This window comes from Nuphar pumila, chromosome 16, assembly GCF_984573655.1.
Source record: "Nuphar pumila chromosome 16, dmNupPumi1.hap1.1, whole genome shotgun sequence".
Taxonomy (NCBI): Eukaryota; Viridiplantae; Streptophyta; class Magnoliopsida; order Nymphaeales; family Nymphaeaceae; genus Nuphar; species Nuphar pumila.
Genome location: NC_143264.1, coordinates 84,591,751 through 84,616,517, shown reverse-complemented (window position 1 = coordinate 84,616,517; position 24,767 = coordinate 84,591,751). Strand labels below are relative to the sequence as shown.

The following is a 24,767-nucleotide window of genomic DNA, read 5'->3' as shown; positions in this document are numbered from 1 at the left end:
TTTTTATATTTTTTTTCGTCAAATAATTTGAATTAAGATATTCAAGTAACCTGGAGGTGTATTAAGTTTGAAATAGAGTTCAATGGAGTCCTTATGTTCTGAGCTTTTTTCATTAAAAAACGTGCAGGATTCATAAGCATCGACTGTGGCAGTCTGGAAGAAAGTTATGTAGATAGTACCACCGGAATCACCTATGTGTCTGATTCCAAGTTTATGAAATTTGGGGAAATTGGAACTGTCAACTTCTCTGACCCTTCTATGAACGGAATGCCGAAACGCCTCCACCAACTTAGGAGTTTCCCAAAGGGAAAGAGGAATTGTTACACGCTGCAGCCAGTCACTCCGGGAACTAAGTATTTAATTCGGATTTCGTTCTTATATGGGAACTACGATGGATTGGGCTCTTTCCCTCAGTTCGACTTGTATTTGGGAGTCACCTTTGTCAAAACAGTGACTGCTTCAGCTACAGATTCGTATGAGTATGAATTCATAGTTATGCCTACGAGGAGTTATTTCCATGTTTGCCTCTGCAAAACAACAAGTACTCGTGCACCTTTCATATCTGCCTTGGAGCTTCGGCCTATAGTGGGGGATGCTATTTATCCTGTTGTTAATGGAACATTGGCTTTGCATACTTGGCGTAGATTGTATTTCCAATCACAGTCCGGAAGCTTCTCCAGGTCTGTTACTCTGTGAAATATTGTTTTCAGTTGAATTTGGTTGCATCCTTTAGGGCATGTTTGATGGCTTGTCCAAGATTGGACGGAACAGCTTAGTAAAACAGACAGAACGCTTGTCATGTTTGTTCCGTAACAACTACGTCCAACGTCCAAAGTTAGTTTCGATTGAACAAGAAGTTGTGTTCCATATGTAAGTGTTTGGTTTTTATGACAGCTTGGATACCTATGAATAATGGGTTGGATAATTTAGTTTTGAATCGACTCTATCCACCCAACCATACGAGTGTGATCTAAAAACTTAAAAATATTTAAAATTTAGGTAATTTGAAAACAAATAAGAATTGATAATTTTTTAATATATAAATGAATTAATGAGTAGCATATTGCATCTAATTATGAAAGTTTATCAAAAAAATTATGGATTTTAGCCTCAAATATGGATCTCAAACTGGATTCAAGTACAAAAAAATGTATTAAATTTTAGGTAATTTGAAAAAATAAGAATTTTATATATTTTTTATATATAAATGCAAAAATTATAAATAAATCATAAAACCTTAAAATGCAAGAAATAAATCATAAATAAACCAAAAAAACATAAACTACAAGAAAAATAAATCATAAATCAAAAAAACTATAACTAAACTATAAAATTAAATATAAAAAGCCTTATTGAAAGAAGATAAAAAAAATAACTCTAATCAAATACAAGAAAAGCCCTAATCAAATTAAGTATCAAAAGCCCTAATTAAAGAAATTTAATTCAAAACCTTAATCAAAGAAAATCAAAGAAAATAAGTCTTAATCAAATTAAATATCTAAAACCTTAATTGAAAATGTTTTATTCAAAGCCCTGATCAAATCAAAGGAAAGCCCTAATAAAATTAAATAATAAAAGTGCTAATTAATAAAATTAAATAACAAAAGCCTTAAGAAAAATCAATGAAAAAACCCTAAGGAGAGAAAAAAAACGAAAAAAGCTAAGAATGAAAAAGAAAAAAAGAAAGAAAAAAGAAAGAGAGAAGAACAAAGAAGAAGAGAAAGAAATAAGATATATATATATAAGTCTTCCCCCATCCTGTTCTCAATGTAACAGGAGGTGAAGGTGGAATGGTGTTTCACCGTGAAACGGACGCAACTTGTGACATTATGCACCTCCGCCGTGTCCAGCATTTTTTAGCTGGTGTTCCCAGCGACAGCAGTGTTCTAAATCCTCCCTGGGACAGGGGATCATACCCTTAATTAGGGGCCGTTTCATGTGCCTAGATAGGGACGCCCTGTCCTGTCTCATACTGGGCAGGGGTGTGCATGGATGCGCTGTCCCGCTCTGTCCACGTGCATCAATTTTTTTTTTTTTTTGCAAGGGTGGAACTGTGTCTGGATGCCACGTTCCATTGGGGGGTGGCGGAACAGCAGCAGACACTGTTTCAGCATCCGTGGGATGCTCCAACAGCGCTCCCTTGTCCCGCCTTTGTGTGGACACAAGGATGCCCGTGGAGCCCATGCAAAAGCAGAGTCCTGCCGGCGCTACTGTTACGCCCGTCAAGTCAAACGCGCCCCTACTATCTGTCAGATTTTCGGGTGCATGAGATGTTTTACCTTTCCTATCATGAACTGGCACCATACCAGGCCAACCCATCATATCGTACTCTTTGTTTTTTTATTAAATTTTTTTCTTTAACATGGAAAAACTGCGGCTATAGTTTGAACATCCAGTTACAGGCGGAAAGGTGTCACATTGACTCCGGATTCATGTCCGTATTGACAATGTAAAACTCTTCCAACTCTCGACTTCCTTTGATCTGGAAGCCTTAAGCTGACCTATTGGAGCCCTTACGGGTATCGAGGCCAGATCAGTTGCAATCACACTGCACAAAGGCAATCTGCCGCTCCACAATATCATCCTCATTTGCTGGTGTGCAGCTTGTCAGAGTAGGGCCCAACAGCAGATCATAATGGAGGGTAATCAGTGGCACATTACACAAACGCAATGTGATTGCACCTGATCCCAATTCGTCTACTTTCCTATTCCTATATATCCCTTTCATATTTTCAAATTTCTCACTCTTTTCAGGTTAGTGCAAGACAAGGAAAAAATGTAGGGCTCCAAATCCCATTTCCGTACGGTGTGAGAAAGCAATCGAGTGCTCGGCCTGATATTGAGAACAATTGCGCCCGATCCCTATCCAGCATATTGACTTTATTAAGGGTGTAACTAGGTTGGGTATGCTCAAAGATGTTCATAAACTTAGAATTAATATGCATTGTATTTTAATAATCTAAACTTTAATTCATTTGTGCATATACTTTTTTATTGCCCTTTTGTCATGAAAATTATAAGATTAAAGTTAAAGAATAATACTTGAAAACTCATTGAATTTGATATATTTTGAATATGATATATAGTTGGTTTTTTATTTTAATTTAAAATGTTTGGTTAGCGTAAATGTATTTTTTTTATATTTAGATTTTGACATTATTTAGAAGAGTTATTAAGCTTGTATTTTGTTAGCATATAATCTTCTTAATAAACAATTGGTTTTATTAATTTACATATTTTTTATTGACAGGTAAATAGGTTTAGAATACCGATCATATCAAGACCCGAGCTCAAACCCGAACCCATTAACCTATATGGGTCTACTTTTTTTATTCATATTCAAGCCTAAATCTGACATGAATCAAAATTGGTCTACTAAAGACCTGACCGGGTTTATACTTGACCCAATACATACTCGAACCCGTTAACTCATATGGGTTCGCAATTTCTAGTTGTACCCGAACCCGAACCCGAACCCGAACTCGAATTAGATTGGGTTGGATGATAATGATGGCGATGACAATGGTAGTGGTGGTAATTCACTACAACAAACCAGCGGATTAGCGACGACCTAAATCCGTCGTTAATCCGACGCTAATCCATCGCTAAATAGCTTAGCGACGGATTAGCATCGGATAATAAGCGACAGCATATATCCGTCGCCCATTCCGTCGCTAAGTAGCGACAGACTGTATCTGTCGCCAGTTTCGTCGCTAAATTGCGACGGAATAACGAATGACAAAATTCGTCGCAAGGCTGTCGTCACTGAACGACGACTTCGGTTTGGCGACAGATTTACAGCCGTCGCTACATTCAACGGTAATATTAAATAGCGACGGACATATTCGTCGCTAATCCGTTGCAAAAAAGAAAAAAAATTTAAAAAATATTTGAAAATTGAATATCGAGAAAAAAATTCTCGTGATACAATTTATATTTCCTGTACAATTTATATTTCCTGTGAATAAAAAATAAAATACACATCAAAATACATATAAAAGGAAACTGAAACAATTAATCGATCCACCATAGAATTCGCAAGTTCTAATTATTTACAATTTCACATTTACATTTTTGAAACAAAAAGAAGGTAGAATAAATTCAACACATAAATCTAATCATCGCCAAGATTTTGTGGGTCCACTTGTTCAGTGTCTCGATCTGTCCCTTCAGCTCCACTACGCTGATTATCGCCAACAACCTACACGAGAAAAGAAATGTCAGTATTGATAAACAAAATATACTGAAATATAGCCTACTCTATATGTGATTCTATCATGCGCATATGTGTTCTAAGGCAGTAAAAAAACTTTATACATGATTCTATCATGCACATCTGTGTTATAAAGCAGTAAAAAAACTTTATATGTGATTCTATCATGCTCATATGTGTTCTAAGGCAGTAAAAAAACTGTATATGTTATTCTACCATGCTCATATGTGCTCTAAGGCAGTAAAAAAGTTGTATATGTGATTCTACCATGCTCATATGTGTTCTAAGGCAGGCAAAAAACTGTATATGTGATTTTATCATGCTCATATGTACTCTAAGGCAGTAAAAAAACTGTATATGTGATTCTACTATGCTCATATGTGCTCTAAGGCAGTAAAAAAACTGTATATGTGATTCTATCATGCTTATATATGTTATAAGTTAGTAAGAAAACTTTATATGTGATTCTATCATGCTCATATGTGCTCTAAGGCAGTAAAAAAACTTTATACGTGATTTTATCATGCTCATATGTGTTATAAAGCAATAAAAAAACTTCATACGTGATTTTATCATGCTCATATGCGTTATAAAGCAATAAAAAAACTTTATATGTGATTCTATCATGCTCATATGTGTTCTAAGACAGTAAAAAAACTTCATACGTGATTCTATCATGCTCATATGTGTTCTAAGGCAGTAAAAAAACTTTATATGTGATTCTATCATGCTAATATGTGTTCTAAGTCAGTAAAATAACTTTATACACGATTCTATCATGCTCATATGTGTTATAAAGCAGTAAAAAACTTCATATGTGATTCTATCATGCTCATATGTGTTCTAAGGCAGTAAAAAAACTGTATACCTGTCGGGCACCGGAGCTCATGTTGAATGCAGACGAAGTTCCTCTGTCTTGAAAAAAGTTGCACAATTCATTACGGACAATGTTGAGAATGACTTCATCTAAAAAGTACTGCATTTTGTCCTCAAGACGCTAACAAACACCATCCCAAGACATAGCAGGGTCATTTGGACGTTGAGAGTTGATGCTGGCGGGAGCACTCTGTGGGCCCGGGCTGCAGGAGGCAACGACTGGTGTGGTGTTCATGTGATTCCCAAACCCGAACACACGACCTTTTTTGGGTTCACCGGTTGCAGTCACTCATGCTGCAGGATCAAAAGGCGGATGCTAAGTGGAGTCATCGCCATATCGCTGTACCATTTGCTGCTCGTATGACTCCTACAATGTAATGATTAGAATATGAATTAATAAATAAGAATTACAATATTTGTGATAACGTAATTCATAGTAACTTGTCTATTACAATGTTTATTAATAAAATAAATACATACCGTTGTCGCTCTCGCCTTCTCTGATACAAACTCTTCTGTGGTCTTACGTTTATGTGTTTCAACAAATACATCCTTGTATGGCACAATGCCTCCTTTTTCTGCTTCCTGCGAAGTGAAATGATAAAAGATTTTGTTAACAGGTTTGCAACAATACTTATAAAATTGACTATATATATATATATTGATGAGTTACCATTTTCTTCTGGTGGCTCCCAAAAGTCCTAGATCCACCAGTGTGTAGATGGGCTTCGGGCATTTTCTCTCGATTTTGTGTAGCCTTCGCTGAGCGGTTTCGAAATGCATCCCCAGCCTACTTGTTGCACATTCCCTCCCAATAATCTTTCCTGATAGTAATAGGGCCATGACACTTCCACTGTAGTGGATTATCTATTCCGTCAGATGTTTTTTTTGCTGCAGTCTTCATATTGTGCAACATGTCTGCAAATTGATTGACAGTCACCTTCTGCCACACCTTCCTTACATCATGTTCCTCCATCGTAGTTACGAAGCGATTCAAAGCCTATATGTATTTTCAGAATGTTAGTAGATATGACTATAACAAAAAATTAAATATAAAACACATTAACTATGACAAACAACTGTATACCGTAAATGAGGACCACAATTTGTTTATCACCTCTTTTGGATAGTCTTTCCATTGAGCGACCGGTCCTTGTAGATGTTGAAGTAGTGAATTCCTAATATCGTGTACTACTTCTTGTGGCTCAAACCTCATGTTGCACATGAATTGGTATACAGTAAATATCAATATACAATATTTATAAGATATGCAATAAGTGAAAACGAAATACTTACGGTCGATTATCGATATACACTATTCGAATGAGTCTTCTTGTACTAGATCGAGAAGACCCTGCATTCTGTGTTGGCTCCTGACTTGTATGATCAACTGGTGTAGGTGGGTCATGTACAAGCGAAACATCATCTGTAAAAAATACGTTAGAAATTCTCAGAATGCACATTTCAACTAATCAAGTATCCAATTAGTTAAATGATATACCTATCAAAGGAGCCCATGAAGATGAAGGCTGAGACTGGCTACTACTAGATGAACGACCACTGTAACCTCCATGAACCATATTCTAACAAATAAAAAATGCCATGCAATACATTCAAATTGTTTCAAATCATTCACATCAAGTATTTCAATACATTCAAATAATTTAAATCAAGTATTGCAATACATTCAAATCATTCAAATTATTCACATCAAGTATTGCAATAATACATTCAAAACATTCAAATCATTCACATCATGTATTGTAATAATACATTCAAAACATTCAAATCATGCAAATCAAGTATTGCAATAATACATTCAAAATGTTCAAATCATTGCAATACATTTCTATATATTCAAAACATTCAAATCATTCACATCAAGTATTGCAATAATACTTTCAAATCATTCACATCAAGTATTGCAATAATACATTCAAAATATTCAAATCATGGCAATACATTTCTATACATGCAATAATACATTCAAATCATTCACATCAAGTATTGCAATAATACATTCAAAACATTTAAATCATTGCAATACATTTCTATACATTCAAATCATTCACATTAAGTATTGCAATACATTAAAAACATTGTAATGCATTCAAATAGAGGTTTGTATTACAAGATTTTGCTCACTAGCTCAAGAATTCTTCCTCATCATTTGTTTGACTTTCATATTCTTCTTCTTCTTCATGGTCTTCTTCTTATTCATCTTCTTTTTCATTGTTTGCCCATTCACTTGGTATATCATTTGGATCACATTCTTCTATGAATGTTTCATCGACCAATGGCGATATGACATTCATATCATGCACAACATCGTGACCATAAGAGAAGTCATAGATATCATCTGATTGATAGTAATCACTCTCTTCAGTTAACTTGTCTTCTTGTAACTGATCATACTCAGGGTATAGTTTGGACTTCACCTTGCAAACTGCCCACCATTCATTTCTATCTAACTTTTTTGTACTCGAATATGAAGTATAATAAACTTGTTGAGCTTGCGAGGCTAATATGAATGGTTCATATGTTCCAAACCTTGATTTATGATTCACCTCCACAATGCCTGAGGCTTTGTCGACTCTTGTTGCAGTTTGATCAAACCAATGACACTTGAATAAAGTTACCCTATTATTTATGCCTAAGTAAGTCAACTTCATTATTTCCTCTATAACACCGTAGTAATCATGTTCATTTTCACCGTAGCTGCTACCCTTGACACACACGCCACTATTCATCGTTGATTTGTTTATACTGTAATCTTTTGTATGGAATCGGTAACCATTTACGATGTACTCGTTGTAACATTGCATAACTTTGGTCGGACCATTTTGTAAATCACATATTCCTTGATCTTTAACATCACCATGCCGGACCTACACACAAACATAAATAATGATTGTGATCACGACCAATTAAGTAACTTAGTGTTGTTTACAAGTACACAATTTATGTGTGCGTCCTTACCAACTCTTTCAACTACTCCACAAACTTAGTTTCACGTTCTTTTTGTACTTCTGCATCAGTGAGATATGAAACTTCTCTTCGCAACTCCATATCAAATCGTTTGCAAACCACAAATACTTATATTATCGAACCATGTATGCACGTATAGCACATAAAAGGATTTAAAATTATGTTACGTCTACATATACTTACTCGATGTATGGGTCGATTGCTGAGCAATTAAAAAATATATAGATGTGTGCTGCATCTTGCTCTCGATCTGTCAAGAGTCTTGATCGGCAACTACCAAATGCATGCCCAAGTGGTTGAAATATCGACAGTTTGTCAGCTACAGTTACTTGTTCTCTATCATCGTTACGAGGCGGGCATGTGTAACATGTTGGAATGTGAGGTTCAAAGTATATAAATGAGAAATTTGAAATCTCTTCTAAAGTGTATGCCTCACAAATAGAGCATTCTACTCTTGCTTTATTACGAACCTTTTTTTTGAGGTCAAACATGCATCTGTCAAAAATATATATTTCAAATTTGAAATATCTGTCATTGAAGAGACAAATATAAGAAAACATATACCTTTCAAATGAGTACATCCACCGATATTGCACAGGACCACCAACCCTTAGTTCATATGGCAAATGTATGATCAAATATTCCATAACATCGAAAAATGCTGGCAAAAAAAAATCTTTTCTAGCAGACAAACAGTAGTGATGACAGAGTCCTCGAGATTCTTTATATCAGATACTACGACTTCCGATGCGCACAATGTTCTAAAAAATTCACTCAACTCAGACAATACCCCCCATATAGGTTTGTCTAACATATCATGAAATGCTAGGGGTATTAATCGTTGCATAAAGATATGACAATCATGGCTCTTCAACCCATATAATTGTTCATCGTCAATCTTCACAGCCCGTGCAATGTTAGAGACATATCCATCTGGAAATCTCAACTGCCTCAACCATTGACATACCTCTTTATTTGATCAGGTCCAAGCACGTACCTTGCCTTTGGTTTCAGTACTTTGCCATTATACTCTTTGAGTTCCAATTATGGTCTTTTACATATTACTTTTAAATCTATACGGGCCTACAAATTATCCTTTAGTTTCCCTTTAACATTCATTATTGTATTAAACACATTATCAAACACATTTTTCTCCACATGCATCACATCCAAATTATGTCATATCAATAGGGTCGGCCAATATGGTAGTTCCCAAAAAATAGATTTCTTTGTCCAATTGTGATCATTTCCAAATCCAAGGAAGGGCGTCGGACTACGGGCATCTGTTAATACATCTGGAAAGTATCGCAATCTTTTTAAAATCTCTATGCCAGACAATTTTATGGGTAAACCTTCCATTTCAGTTGTGCCAGCTCGAAACGTATTCCTTTGTTGTCGTAACGGATGATCGCTGGGTAGAAATCGACGATAACACTCAAACCAGCAAGGCTTCCTTTCATGTGTCAATCTAAAAGTTTTTGTATCCTCCATGCAGTACGGACATGCCAACCTCCCATGTGTGCTTCAACCAAATAACATACCATATGCAGGGAAGTCACTGATTGTCCATAGAATAACAACCTTCATATTGAAATTTTGTTTTTTGTGGGCATCATACGTGGTAACACCGTTATCTCACAGTACTTTTAGTTCATCAATCAATGGCCTTAAATATACATCAAGAATTTGGCTAGGTGAGGTCGAACCAGGGATTAATAGAGACAAGAAAAGATTTGGACGCTTCATACACAAGCTTGGTGGAAGGTTGTATGGAGTTACAAATACTGACCAACATGAGTATTGAGTTGATCTACCCTCAAATGGATTAAATCCATCTGTACATAGACCGAGTCTAACATTTCTCGCTTTCATTGCGAAGTTCTGATGAGTACGATCAAAGTGCTTCCAAGATTCGGCGTCAACAGGATGCGTGATCTTGTCTTCATCATGTCGAACTTTATTTGCATGCCATATCATGTGTTTAGTTGCCCTTAAAGACATATACAATCGTTGCAATCTATGAGTGATAGGAAAGTAGCAGAGCGACTTGTATGAAACTTCTTTTGATCTCGTGCTACCATTGCCTCTTGTCTTTGGCTTGAACCGAAGATGGCCACATGACGAGCATGATATGTTGTTTTCCTGATCCTTGAAATACAACATGTAGTAATTTAGACAAGCATATATCTTTTTATACCCCATACCTAAAGCATTGACCATAACTTTCGCACGATAGAAATTTTGTGGCAATTTCTCATCTTTGGGCAACATACTTTTCACAATCATGCACAAACGGTCAAAACATGATTGAATCAAATTATACTCGGACTTCAAATTCATTAGTTGAAGAACTGCAGACAAGATAGTGTGACTCTTGCAATCGTTCCAAAGTGGTTCATCAGCATCTCTAAGTAAATCATAAAATCTACTAGCTGCATCGTTTGGTGATTCTTCATCTACGCCAGTTCTTACATCACTAGGACCCATAGCAGCACCGAGTTCTGTTCCTGCGGCATCAAATATCAAATCCATATATGGATTATCGTGCACCACATTCACTCGTGCATCAAAATTGTTTCTAAATTCTTCTCCATGAAACGTTCAATTCTGATAATGACTGACAAAACCCTTCATGTATAGGTGATGTCTAACGCCATGAGGTTCTACAAATCGATTATTCCTACAAATCTTGCAGGGACACCTAATCCGACCTGTGAGATCCACTGTATTGACACTTGCAGTTGCAAATTCAATAAAACTTTCAACACCATCCATATATTCATGCGATAACTCATTGTCAACTATCCTACGGTACATTCATTCACGGTTTGCAGTTATTTTATCGTATGATGTTACGAAATGTATCCTAACCAGTTAAAAGAGAACCATCAGAATGCTATGATGAAGAAAATATCAAATTTATCATGCAATATATGATGCCATACAATCACAAGAATTATGATGCATGCATTGATAACTTAATATTTTCATGTGCAAACTATTCATAACACGATACATTAATTTGAAGCATACTTTTATTATACAATTTTACATGGAAGTTATAATTAAATTGAAAGTAACTACATGTAAGCATGGATACAATCACATCAAACAATGCAATACATGAAAATCATTCATATAAAAAAAATGTCAAACATGTATCTGCAACAAACACACTTCAATATCTCGCTAACTACTACCATGCCTAGCATGAAATGCGTACTAAAAAAATAAGAACACTTCTATTCTCGTACATTAAAATCATACTTAGCATGATCTCCAAACTCTAACAAAACAGTCCTATATATCAACAATTAAGTGAGTGTGTGAACAGTAAAGTGTTGCATCCAATAAATTAAATAACATGTGATACGCTTGCATCATTTACTCACCACAGGTATTTACCCGATTTACATTGTTTTTGTCACTTACTTAGTACAGGTGGCGGGGCACAAACGGGTTCCGTTGAGAAATCTGCCAGAGACATTGTGTTGAAATGAAGTCACTCCCTACCGAAAAAAAAACGAGGCAAGCCCCCCCCCCCCCCCCCCTTGCCGGAAAAGTAGGGGGCGACCCCATGCCCGAATAAAAAAATGATAGGGGGGCGACCCCCTACCCGAATAAAAAAATGACAGGGGGGTGACCCCCTGTCCGAATAAAAAATGAGGCATGGGGGCAACCCCTGCCGGAAAAAACAAACGAGGCAGGGGTCGCCCCCTTGCCGGAAAAAAAAAAGAGGCAGAGGGTGACCCCCTGCCCGAATAAAAAAATGAGGCACGGGGGCGACCCCCTGCTAAAAAAAAAAAAACCATGCAGTGGTCGCCTCCCCTGCTGAGAAAAAAAAGTGGCAACGAGGCAGGGGGGTCGACCCCCTACCGGGAAAAAAAATGAGTGGCAAGAGGGCGACCCCCTGCCGAAAAAGCAGGGGGCGACCCCCTGCCCGAATAATTAAACAACGAGGCAGGGGGGTCGACCCCCTGCCAGAAAAAACAAAACGCCGCAGGGGGTCGCCCCCCCTGCTAGAAAAAATAAATGAGGTAGGGAGCGACCCCCTTCCCAAATAAAAAAATGAGGCACGGGGGCGACCCTCTGCCAGAAAAAAAAAACCATGCAGGGGTCGCCCCCCTGCCGAAAAAAAAAAGTGGCAACGGGGCTGGGGGGTCGACCCCCTACCGAAGAAAAAAAATGAGTGGCAGGAGGGTGACCCCCTGCCGGAAAAGAGGGAGGGGGAGGCGACCCCTTGCCCGAATAAAACAACGAGGCAGGGGGGTCGACCCTCTGCCAGAAAAAATAAAACAAGGCAGGGGGTCGCCCCCCCTGCCGGAAAAAACAAACGAGGCAGGGGGTCGACCCCTGCCTGAAAAAACAAAAAGCGGCAGGGGGTCGCGACCCCCTGCCGGGAAAAACAAACTAGGCAGGGGGTCGACCCCCTGCCGAAAAAAAAAACTAGGTAGGGGGGTCGACCCCCTGCCGAAAAAAACAAAACCTGCGGCAGGCGCCCACCCTGTCGTAGGTAAAAAAAAAACTGGGATTTACTTGCGGCAGGCGGGGGGCGACGGACGGCGGATCGGGGGGCGACGGGTCGGGCGGCGGAGCGGGGAGCGACGGGCGGTGGCCGGCGGGCCGGGGAGTGCGTCGGGCGGCAGCCGGCAGGCCGGGGAGTGCGCCGGGCGGCGGAGGATGGCGTCGTGCGAAAGACGAAAAAGGAAAGAGGAAAAGTGGCTCTAATTAGGGATTTATGCGAAAATTAGCGACAGATTAATTCTGTCGCAATTCCATCATAAATTTATATGCCCCCTTAGCGACGGAATATTTATGTCGCTAACGTCGTCGCTAAGTAGAGATGGAAAACTATTTGTCGCTAAATTCGTCGCTAATCCTCGAGTGTGTTGCGACAAAAATGGGTCGTCGCTAATCTGTCGCTACTTAGCGACGGAAGTTTTCCGTCACTACATCCGTCAATATTACAGATCTTAGCGACGAATAAGTTTCCGTCACTACATCCGTCGCTAAGTGATGACGGAAAAAATCCGTCGCTAATTGGCATTTTTCTTGTGGTGATTGTGGTAATGATAACGGTGAAGATAGTGGTAGTAGTAATGGCCATAATGATAATAGTGATAATGGTGGTAACGGATGATGGTGAATTAATATCTCAATTTTGCTTATAATAGTTTTATATAAATTTATTTTTTTTACAAAAACAAAATATTTTTAGTCTTTTATAAGACAAATCTTCAATTATATTTTGATCCTGACAAAAGTCGGGTCAATACAATATCAAAGTAAAAAGTAATACAAAAATAAGGTGACTTGTCCAACCAAAATCTTATTTTTTAAATAAGGTGAATGTGTTTTTTATTACTTAAATATTAAAATATGTTTATATTTAAAAGATGAATTAAAGTTAATGATATTTATTTTTTAACAAATAAAAAATTACCTCAATTTGACACTTAAATAAGGTGTTATGGTCAAACCAATTTAACCTATCATAATGAATGTACGAATTTAAAATGTAAAAATCCAAAATTCCTAAATCCTTGTCCTCTTAAAAATCTCTACAAACCATCTAAAATCAATACCACAAATTAAAATAAGAACCAATGGGTGGGTATGCGATGAACGTTGCAATATTTGTGAATATATTATGAAATACCATTATTTTTTAAGGGTAATATAGTTATTTTCATTTTTCTTTTCTCCGTCGATATCAGTAGTACCTTCATGAATTTCTCTTTTAAGAAGGGTACTTGTGAACTTTTGGTGAATGAGCTTATCTGTGTGTGAACTATGGTTGTGTATCCAGGTACCCAGATGATGTTTTTGATCGTTTTTGGATCTCTGCTGCACCCTCGACCCCCATTACCCCCATTAGCACCTCACTCTCTGTTTCTTCTGCAACTGATGCATATATGCCACCATCAGTCGTGATGCAAACTGCTCATGTCAATCCAAACTCCAGTAGAGGAATACGATGGCATCAAACAAATTTACCTGACGGTGCCTATTTGTACATGTGCATACATTTTGCAGAATTACAAGAACTCAAGGCCAACGAAACCAGAGAATTTGACATCACATTGGATTCCAAATATTTGTATGGACCCATGACACCTTCATATCTAAAAGCTGCAAATGTGTGCTCCACCAACATCTACCAATCTCAGAACAACATTGTGCGGCTTAATCCAACCGAAATATCTACGCTTTCTCCAATCATAAACGCCATTGAGCTTTATACTGTAACGAAATTATCCAGTTCTCTGACCGATGATGGAGATGGTGGGTAGAGTTTGAGTTATGAATGTGATTCAACCTACACTTTTTCATGAAAGCAAATTGTACGTACGTCTAGGACCCAATATTTTGCTAAATATTCGTTAATGTGCAGCCAGCTCTCTTGTGGATATTATGAACAAGTATCAAATCACCAAGGCCTGGACAGGAGATCCTTGTCTACCTCTAGGCTATGCTTGGGAAGGGTTGGTTTGCAGCAACGATACATCCCCAAGGATTAGTTCACTGTATGCTTGCCTATACGAAACTATAATCAGTTTCACAAGTGCAAAGTCTTTGTTTATATGAAGCATGCTCTGATGGTGGCTAATTAATTTTTGCAGGGATTTATCAAACAGTGGATTAAGTGGTCAGATCCCCAAAAGTTTGGCCAATCTTACCGCCATTGTTAGTTTGTGAGTAAAACATCTAATCTTCAGACAATCTATTTTCACCTATTAAATGGCTAACATTTCCTGATTTTGTGTTCCTAGAAATTTGGCAGGAAACAACCTGACGGGCAGCATACCGGGCTTTCTTGCTAATCTACCACGGTTGAGCGAGTTGTAAGTTGGCTTCTACATTTTCTTTCTTTTTTGGCGGTATCTGATACAGTTCCATTTGAGAGCTAATTTTACATTTAATTATATGTTTAAGACTTATTTGTTACATGCTCGGTTTACTTACCTTTGTTGCCTTGTTAATATCCAGAAATTTGTCAGATAATAATCTCAATGGTTCAGTGCCTGATGCTCTTCTCCGTAAAATCGAAAGTGGAAGCCTTACATTGAGGTTATTCTCTTCACAACTTTCCAAGTTGTTGCTATTGCTCTCTAGTTCCCACAGGATAGTTTATTTGGCCTGAAAGATGCTTCAGTTATCCAACTCCTATTTAATAAACTGATCTCTATTTCTACATGAGGGGCTATCACACGGAACAGGATCCAGTCATCCACCAAGCCATCCCTGTCAGCATGCCCTCTCTCTAATATCTCACTGTTGCAAGTGCTTTTATCATAGTTAAAGCCAAAGCAGGGAAGCAAGTGTTAAAAAAGTAGTATGAAGTGGGAAGCGGGAAGCGGGATGTCATTGTGAAGTGATTATTTACATGAAAAATGAAAAAGGAAGGGCATAAAAAACAATATAAAGCATGGGCGAAAGGAAATAAAAAAAATGACATGAACACAAATATATAACCATCAGGTAAGTTTGTTATAAAAAAAAATAAAATTATTAAATATGAAAAAAGTAGAAAGTTGAGTAAAAGCGAATGAGAAAGGAGAGTATGTTCTCCCCCATGATTCACTGAATCCCACGTCTGTGTTCAGGGGTCTGAATGAGCACCACATGTACAAGCACATGGGGCTCATATTCCCGTGTATGTTGACATCACTTAGCATTGGAGTCTGGTGTGGTTGCAAAGACTTCAGTACCCTTTCTTGCTATTCTTCTCTTAAAGCGATGGTTTGAGAAATGACAAAAATGCCCTTCATTCAAAAAAGAAAAAACAAACAGTTCAAAAAAAGGACAAACATGTCCTCCATCCAGAAAGTCGAGGATGATGTTGACTCTTCAAAGTCTTCTTCTTTCTCCGTAAAACATTGTAAAACCCTCTCTCTCTCTAGAGAAGAAATCAAGGGAGGCAAAGAGTTCTCCCTAGAGAAGGCCATGAACATCAACCCTCTCACTCTCTCTCTACTTCTGTGCACATCCAACAGATGATCCTACATTGCTCCATCAAACACCGACTGACCTGCACACTGATTGTAGCATCAATCAACTTGATGAGTTGTGGAGCCTGATTCATAGTTTTTGCCCTTACAGGAGGGGGTTTGGGGGCTCCTCCCAGCGTGGGTAACATCATTCAACTTGATGAGTTGTGGAGCCTGATTTAGAGTTTTTGCCCTTATAGGAGGGGGGTCCGGGGGGTCTCCCCCGGCGCGGATCCCCTGGCAGGAGGCTCGGGGGGCAGCGCCCTTCGGACCAAATTTTTTTGGGGCCTTCTAACAGCGATTTGTAGTATTATCTGGCTTTCATACAGTGATTTGTAGTATTTTCGGGTCTTCAACGAGCCCCACAACGATTTATAGTGTTATTCAGCTTTTCAACAGCGATTTGTAGTGTCTTCCTCAAATCACTATAGTGATTTATAGTATTTTTGGGTCTTCAACGAGCCCCACAGCGATTTATAGTGTTGTTGGATCTTACTATAACGATTTGTAGTATCTTCCGCAAATCAGTATAGCGATTTGTAGTGTTATTCAGTAAGCAAATCGTTGTAAATCGCTACCCGAATTAGGACCAACTTGTCAGGGTCATATCTCCCTAACCGGAGATCATATTCCAAATCCGTAAAAAATGGTGTTTTCGTTATTGAGTCTAGTTTATTCTTGTAAATTTTAAGTGATTTCTATTGTCATTTCATTCCCTATTTTAACTAAAAACCAGACCCCTATTATTCTGTGTTATTTGAGTTGCACAACACCATTCTCGCTTGACATCCACATCTTGATTCTAGCATGCTCCTTGTTGGATTTTCCATTGATTTCTTCCAACCTTACTTGGAACAAACATATGTCTTTCTCACCATGACACCTTGTGCATTTTTTGACCACGACACCTGGGACCCGTGCCAGAGGGGAGCCCCCAGACCCCCCTCCTATAAGGGCAAAAACTCTAAATCAGGCTCCACAACGAATCAAGTTGAATGATGCTACCCACACTGGGAGGAGCCCCCAAACCCCCCTCCTGTAAAGGCAAAAACTCTGAATCAGGCTCCACAACGAATCAAGTTGAACGATGCTATCCACGCTGGGAGGAACCCCCAAACCCTCCTCCTATAAAGGCAAAAACTCTAAATCAAGCTCCACAACTCATCAAGTTGAATGATGCTACCCACGCTGGGAGGAGCCCTCAGACCCCCCTTCTGTAAGGGTAAAAACTCTGAATCAGACTCCACAACTCTTCAAGTTGAATGATGCTACTCACGCTGGGAGGAGCCCTCAAACCCCCCTTTCTGTAAGGGTAAAAACTCTAAATCAGACTCCACAACTCTTCAAGTTGAATGATGCTACCCACGCTGGGAGGAGCCCCCAGACCCCTCTCCTGTAAGGGTAAAAACTCTGAATCAGGATCTACAACTCATTTAGTTGAATGATGCTACCCACGCTGGGAGGAGCCCCCAAACCCTCCTCCTGTAAGGGTAAAAACTCTGAATCAGGCTCCACAACAGTCAATGTGCAGGTCAGTCGGTGCTTGATGGAGCAATGTAGGATCTTCTGCTGGATGTGCACAGAAGCAGAAAGAGAAGGGAGAGTGAGAGTGAGAGGGTTGATGTTCATGGCCTCCTCCAGAGGAGATTTTTTTCTCGGATAATCCTGCAGTGCAGAGACTGGGTCTTAAATAATTATCTTCGGGGCACTTAAGTCTTTACAACCACTCCTTTTCTAGAATCGTCATTTTTTTTTGCACCAATGGAGGAGAGGGTACTTAAGTCTTTGCAATCGCATCAAACTCCAACGCTAATTAATGCTGACAAACATGGGGATACGAGACGCACATGCTTACATACGCGGTGCTCTTTGGGACCCCCCGAACATGAGATGTAGCTAATTGCCCTGCTCGGGGGGGGAACATATAACCTGCTTCGGAGAAAGGATAAGAAGCAAGAGAGACACTTTAAAAAAGCAAAAGAAAAACAATTTTGAAGAAAAGGAGGAAGTGGACTTCTTACTAAAGATAATTGGGTTTCTCATATTTAGTAAAAGGTTTTTCCCAAAGCTTCCTCTCCTTTTGAAGGAGCAAGGAGTTTCCTGCTTTCGAAGTGAGCTTCCCCATTTAGCACAAGTAGTTTTTGATGACTAGTTTTTTATCAAATCCGACCATATACATGTGATCTTTTATTTAAGATCCACATTTGGATTGCCAAAGTCGGACATGTTCAGGATTCATCGGCAATTCAAAAATCAAATGCCTTAAAAATACAAAGTTTATGATTTGAAAATCCTATTTTTCATTAAGAAATGCAATTTAAGGGTCTTTTCCATCAAATCTATCATGCTAAATCCTTCTAGGAGGTTAGATTTGATCAAAACAACTAGAAGCAATGAGATCTTCAAGGACTGGCTACGACATTAGGGATGGCTAATTATCCCTCACATATAATATTTCACATAACCCTAATTAAGATATGTTACAACTCATGCATAAATCACAAGAATGCCATCAAAACGTTGCGTCAAGAAACTAAAGATGCTCTCTCACGCTTCAGAAAATTGCCAATATGTTGCGTCAACACACATTGCAACTGGAAATTAATTAATATCCATGCAGCTAAACATAACTTTTCCATATGGTAGGCGACTATGTATAAATTACCACACACACATTTTACAACGTTTTTTTATATTTCTGCAATTTATGCCTCTTTTAATAGGGGCACTTTTCAAAGTCGCACTAGTTTCACGTTTTTTTTCAGGGATTTTTTAGTAAATTGGTCTTTGCCTGCCAATTTGCAAAATAGTCATTCTGCAAATCAGTCCCTGCCTTTTACTTAACCTTTGCAAATTAGTCTCAAGGTTAACAGACGTTAGTTTCTCTGACAGTAACCGATAAACGACAGGAAAATTGACGGTTCTACCCTTATGAAATGAGAAGATGATAGTTTACAGTAATCACCAGCCCAATTGGGATATTGCACATGAATGCAATATAACCATGGAAATAACTTTATGCACATTTGTATATTTGTTTAATCAGAAATACTACATGTTGATGACACAGAATTGCACATTTGTATATCGTATTTTCTTAGGTACTCTCTCGTGTTCTACTACATTGAGTCCTTCAATCTGATGTTCTGACCCTGCAAACAGAAATACAGTGGCTGAGGGGAGGAAGGAAAGAAGAAGAAAAAAGCAGAGAGAGAGAGAGAGAGAGAGAGAGAGAGGCAAAACAGGATTAAAGTTCACCCCTGCTCCTTTTTTTTATTATCCTTATCGAGAGATTTACAAAAACTAATTGATTAACTACGCCACACTTGAAAGAGGAAGGGTGAGATGAGAGTGGTTATTAGAGAGGTAGCACATCGTCACTTATGGCTTTCCAGCCATGCTACACAAGAAGGAAACAAGAGAGGTTGGTGGCCGAGGAAAAAATGTCAGACGAGGGGAATTTTGGTGACCAGTTAATGGTTAAACTAACAGCTGTTGACAGAAGAATCAATTTTAATAATGGCAAGAAATGCGGGAACCGATTGCAATAAGGCAGGGACTATTGTACAAGTTGACTAAAGGCTGGGAGCAATTTGCAGAAAAAAACCTTCTTTTTTTGTTATTTGCTTCACTCCGAATGAAAGTGGGGCTTGCACATTACCGCTTGGAAACAACTATGCAAGGGAAGGCCTTGTGGGGCTTGCACATTAAGGCTTGTTTGTTTCATTCCCATGTAAATGAAAGGCTTTATATGGGAATGGGCATTGATTCTCAACTCAGTGAAAGCCTTCGCGTGTGTGTGTGTGTGTGGGGGGGGGAACTTTCTCATCATAATGATTTGATTTTTTTTTAAAAGGGATCTCTTCTTGGATGCAGTATTTCGGGCAACGCAGAGCTTTGCTCATCGGGTGTCTGCGACGTCCATCATCGGAAGAAAAACAATAAGAGTTTCATTATTGGCACGAGCGTGTCAGCAGCTTTAGTATCATTCTTCTTGGTAGCTTCTCTAATTATTGCTGTAAAGTTGAAGAAAAGAAATGTAGCTCGTAAGTGTTTCATTTTCAAATTGCCACACTGGCATTAAATTTTATATCCTCTAATTACGTACACACTGCTATGGTCATACTCTGGTTTACAACTTCCATCTTCCTTTTATGGTTTTTGCATGTAAAGAACCAACTTTAGGCCGAAAGAGAGTAGACAAGTCCAACAGTTGTCAAGTATTCACATACTCAGAAGTTGTCCAGATGACCAAAAATTTTAGTCAGAAAATCGGTGAAGGAGGTTATGGCCCTGTTTTCTATGGGCGTTTACATGATCGTCAGGATGTGGCTGTTAAAGTTCTTTCGCATACATCCAGGCAAGGCTCTAAGGAATTCTACACTGAGGTGATGGCTGCATCGTCTTCTATTTGCTGTTTATGAACTTCTGTCCTCAAATGAGTGATATCAAGCAGCTTCTTTTGTAGGTTGATCTGCTCTCAAGAATTCACCACAGAAATCTTGTATCATTTCTTGGATACTGTGATGAAGGTGAAAACATGATTTTGATATATGAGTACATTCCACGCGGAAATCTTCGAGAAACTTTATCAGGTAAGCACTTCATGCACGTTAATCTTTGTCATTTGGTTTATTTTAGTGTGTAGTTCGTTTCCATGATGCTATCAAGAAAACATACATCACGCAAGCCAATAACACCGATGGATCTTGTATTTGAACTCCTATCAGAATTGGATGTCCATAGGAATTAGATCTATCTTTTGGACATTTAATTCTGTATTGTGGTCTTACAATCACCTCTGTCCTAATGCTACAATATGACATGGAGGCTGCTGGCAGATGTTATTAGCTTTTTGATGCCTCAAGCATAAATTGAAACCCCTGGAGCAAACTCTTACATCATTGCACTTGTTTGAAAGGAGTGAAGAACAGTATGCTATATTATACAGGAACATGGGATATGTGATCCGGCCATTTTCATGGAACTTTCTGTTCATAGTTTGGGATAAGAATTCCAAACAAATGTACGAGTATACATGTGATGTAGTCAATATAAAAGATCTAAATAGATTTGAGAATTAAATTGAATATGGCAAATATCACTCATTTATTAGCTTTTTTCTAGCTGTTATAATTTACATGGTAGACATTGGAGTATGTGCCCAGATATTTTGAACATTTTGCTTGTAAGTGTCATGTCTTGGGCACTTTTTTCTTTTAGCTCTTTTTCAACATTCCTTGCTAATAAAGTCTTGTACAATATCAACAATCCAGATGTCATGCCAGTCCTTAAGTGCTTTTGGTGGTCAACTTCTCTAGCCGAACTTGATGACACTGTGTTCATGTCAACCATAGTCATAAATATCGGTGAGGTATTTTTTTCTTGAAAGAAAAATATTTCATAGATTTAATTCGAATCGAAAGAATTACATAGCAAAGTGACGAGAAGTCACTAAACAGTACTGTGCGATAAGAAATCGGATGAGATGGTGATTACAATAGAAGATGCTCACCCATCCCATAGCCAACAAGATGGAGATTACACTCCAAGACTGAACGCATCTTGAGGACCTTCTCCATGTACACTGTAGGCAGATTACTTGGAGTTCACATTTAGCATCTCAATTTCGGTCCTTTTAAGCCTGCACACCTTTTTATCCTTCTCGGGCACTAACTTGATAGACATGTTCAATTTAGCATAAAAATAGTGACATAATTGAAAAAAGAAATTTCAACTGTTAAAATACGACATTTTGAAAATCACTTGCATTAAATATCACGCAATTGTATCGCATTTTTTTCTAAAAAAGCAATAAGAAGGTGCAAACTACGCCTATGCAATATGCATTAAATGCTGTAAAGCATTGAATGCTGGCAAGCCCACTGGGGGAGGGAGTCCTGTACACTGCAAAGAAGGAGGCACCCACCTTTTTATAATCTGAGGGTCATCCCTCCGCCACTTCCTTCGATATGGGGCTATTCTAATAGTCCCATTGAAGTGGTGGTATGGTATAATGCAATTAAACACCCCATTGCATTTGTTTAAACCAACCTCTCTCTCTCAATATATTTGTTTTTGTTTTTGTTTTTCATCTTGCCAAGATTTTTCCGAAAATTTTCTGGGGAAAACTCGTTTTTTTTTAAATATCCCGATATCCCTCTCAAAAAAAAATCCTGAGAAATTTCTTGGACGAGGATATCCCAAGAACGAGATTTGTGATTATGATGTCAAGTAACTTCCTTTTCTGAAATCATTCCCATATTGCTGGTATCATTGACCACCAATAATACAGAATTTCAAAAGGTGCAGAGAAAGCTTGATAAAATACCTGCTAGGCAGGTTTTTTTATTTCAAATATTTATTCACTTGGTGTGGCTATGTATGTTCTTTTATTTATGCATGGATTCCATGGTGTTGGGTTAAATATGATGACTGGAGTTTTGGAGCTGCCTTGTGTTCTAATCCAAACGATGGACAGCACCCAGTCAGACTATAATAAAAAGAAAATGAAAAAGTAACTGACATGGTTGTTTTTGGCTTTTGAGTTATTGACATGACAGTTCTGTGAGTCAGCTGATCTCTCTCTCTCTCTCTCTCTCTCAACCATAACAACATTTACAAAGATATTGGATCTAAACTATTGCTTACTGAATTAGATATTTGACCATCCGACCAATCCCACACCAATACTCTTTGTGACTATTATGTTAAGATTTGTTATGTTTAACTTATTTTTGTAATTCCTTTTATTTGAATACTTTTTTATTTTTTTAAAGATATGTTGAGAATTTTCTGAGAGTTCCTTGAGAAATAATTTTTTTTAAATATCTCAAGATATACCCTTGCTGGAATTTCTTGAGAACGGTACATAATATAGTTTTTTTAATTTTATTTTCTGTGATCCCTTTGATTTGAATCTTTTGCACTTTATTTTTTGTTAATTGCTAGAATTTTCTAAGATGAGATTTTCTGGAGAAAACAAACTTATAAAATATCCCAAGATATTCCCTTGCGATTTCTCGCAGGTATTTGTGACATTTTTTTAAATAAGCAAATTTTGTAGAACAAAATTCATTCGTTTGCAGTATAAGATGAAAAGTGTAACACGGAATGTAATGTTAAGCATAAAAATATAGCTAATCAGGAATATACAAGGAAAACTACTGACTATTTAAGCGAAGTATAGTAGGCCAAGGTAATTTTCTTGAGAAAGTCAGAAATACATAACCAAAGTGGTGTATTTCATCACTTCTACAACTTTGGGGACATTTTATTCATGTGTTGAAGTTGAGTGATATGGTATGTTCTTGAAATTTATAATTTCTATGACCTATTTTAGCAACATGATGGAAAAGTTGTTTTTCAGAGACTAACGGTCTCCTTTCAGGACATACACAAGTTAATCTAGATTGGAATCAAAGGCTTCAAATAGCTCTCAATGCTGCTCAAGGTCTCTTTCTCTCTCTCTCTCTCATCATTGATTAATGAATCAGGATTGGACTAATTACTCATCAGGTGCAAACCTTCCATATGAATCATGATTGGACACACAATCTCTGTCTCTCTCTCATCATTGATTTATGAATCAGCATTGGACTACCTACATTCAGGGTGCAAACCTGCCATCATTCACAGAGATGTGAAGAGCACCAACATTCTCTTAACCGATAGCTTTGAAGCCAAAATTGCAGATTTTGGTATGTCAAAGACTGGTATGCCTGATGGTACTACCTATATATCTACCGTTGTTGTTGGCACCCCTGGTTATCTGGACCCACAGTGAGTGCTATTTCTTTCCTTCAAGTAAAATTTGCCTTGATATTTTTTGTCAACGTCACAGAAACTTGCAATAAATTTGATGAAAATGGTAGCCATTGGAGTTTTTAAGTTAGTATATAGTTCGCATGTAAGAGAAGAGTCGGCACTTCTCTAATGACAGAAGCAGTCTTCGTTATTCCATATGATTAATTCGAGTGTACAAAACCTCCAATTTTTTTCTCAGCCTCATTAAATGTAGTTTTTGGGCCAATCCCTTTTTTTGTCTTTTAAATTTTTTTTATTGGAACAATGGTGAATCTCTTGGATTCAGTGGTAGCAGTTTATTTCCCCGCTTTTCTTTTATACAGGCTTCTGATCATCCAGAAAATCACTTACAATAATATCTCATGTTGTTAGAGTGCCCTGTTACTGGGGGTGTTTGAATAGCGGACGGTCATAGACAGGGACAGCACGTCCTGTCCTGTACTGCCTGCAGACAGGACAGGATGCACTGTCCACACACCCAAAAACCAAAACAAATTTTTTTTTATGGTGCGTCCATGCCTGTCGGTCCGCCGTTGTTCCGTGGGGTAGGGGGGCAGGACCCTACCAGTTATACAACCATACCATTTTGGGTTCGAACTTGCAACGTCCCAACACATGGTGACGTGCACTCCTGGTTGTTCATACTTGTTTTGTCCTTTGTTCTGCCAAATTGCCAATAGACTTTCTTTGTTTTGCTGCAGATATTCCTCCACCAGTCAGCTGAATGAAAAAAGTGATGTATACAGTTTCGGTGTTGTACTTCTGGAACTCATTTCCGGGAAACAGCATATTGTTGTTGAACCATCATACGAGAGAATTCATATTACCGATTGGGTATGAATTTAACCAAATATTTCAGTCCAGTAATTTGTTTATGCTATTACGTTTAGCAC

General features: G+C 38.1%; 1 protein-coding gene across 4 annotated transcripts in view; it reads left to right on the top strand.

The window, feature by feature from the left end:
- Window positions 1–24,767, top strand: part of LOC149813930 (putative LRR receptor-like serine/threonine-protein kinase At1g05700) — a 38,909-nt gene that overhangs the window by 919 nt on the left and 13,223 nt on the right. Inside the window, exons 2-14 of one of the 4 annotated variants that reach the window (XM_089991634.1) lie at window positions 128–680; window positions 13,887–14,362; window positions 14,472–14,604; window positions 14,701–14,772; window positions 14,851–14,922; window positions 15,068–15,148; window positions 19,945–20,114; window positions 20,242–20,456; window positions 20,537–20,663; window positions 21,345–21,437; window positions 23,459–23,521; window positions 23,661–23,850; window positions 24,576–24,708. In XM_089991634.1, coding sequence (XP_089847760.1) covers window positions 128–680; window positions 13,887–14,362; window positions 14,472–14,604; window positions 14,701–14,772; window positions 14,851–14,922; window positions 15,068–15,148; window positions 19,945–20,114; window positions 20,242–20,456; window positions 20,537–20,663; window positions 21,345–21,437; window positions 23,459–23,521; window positions 23,661–23,850; window positions 24,576–24,708 — 2,378 coding nt within the window. Of the gene's footprint in view, window positions 1–127; window positions 681–13,886; window positions 14,363–14,471; window positions 14,605–14,700; window positions 14,773–14,850; window positions 14,923–15,067; window positions 15,149–19,944; window positions 20,115–20,241; window positions 20,457–20,536; window positions 20,664–21,344; window positions 21,438–23,437; window positions 23,522–23,660; window positions 23,851–24,575; window positions 24,709–24,767 lie in introns of all 4 variants that reach the window. The other 3 variants (XM_089991637.1, XM_089991636.1, XM_089991635.1) reach the window with 3 other exon arrangements.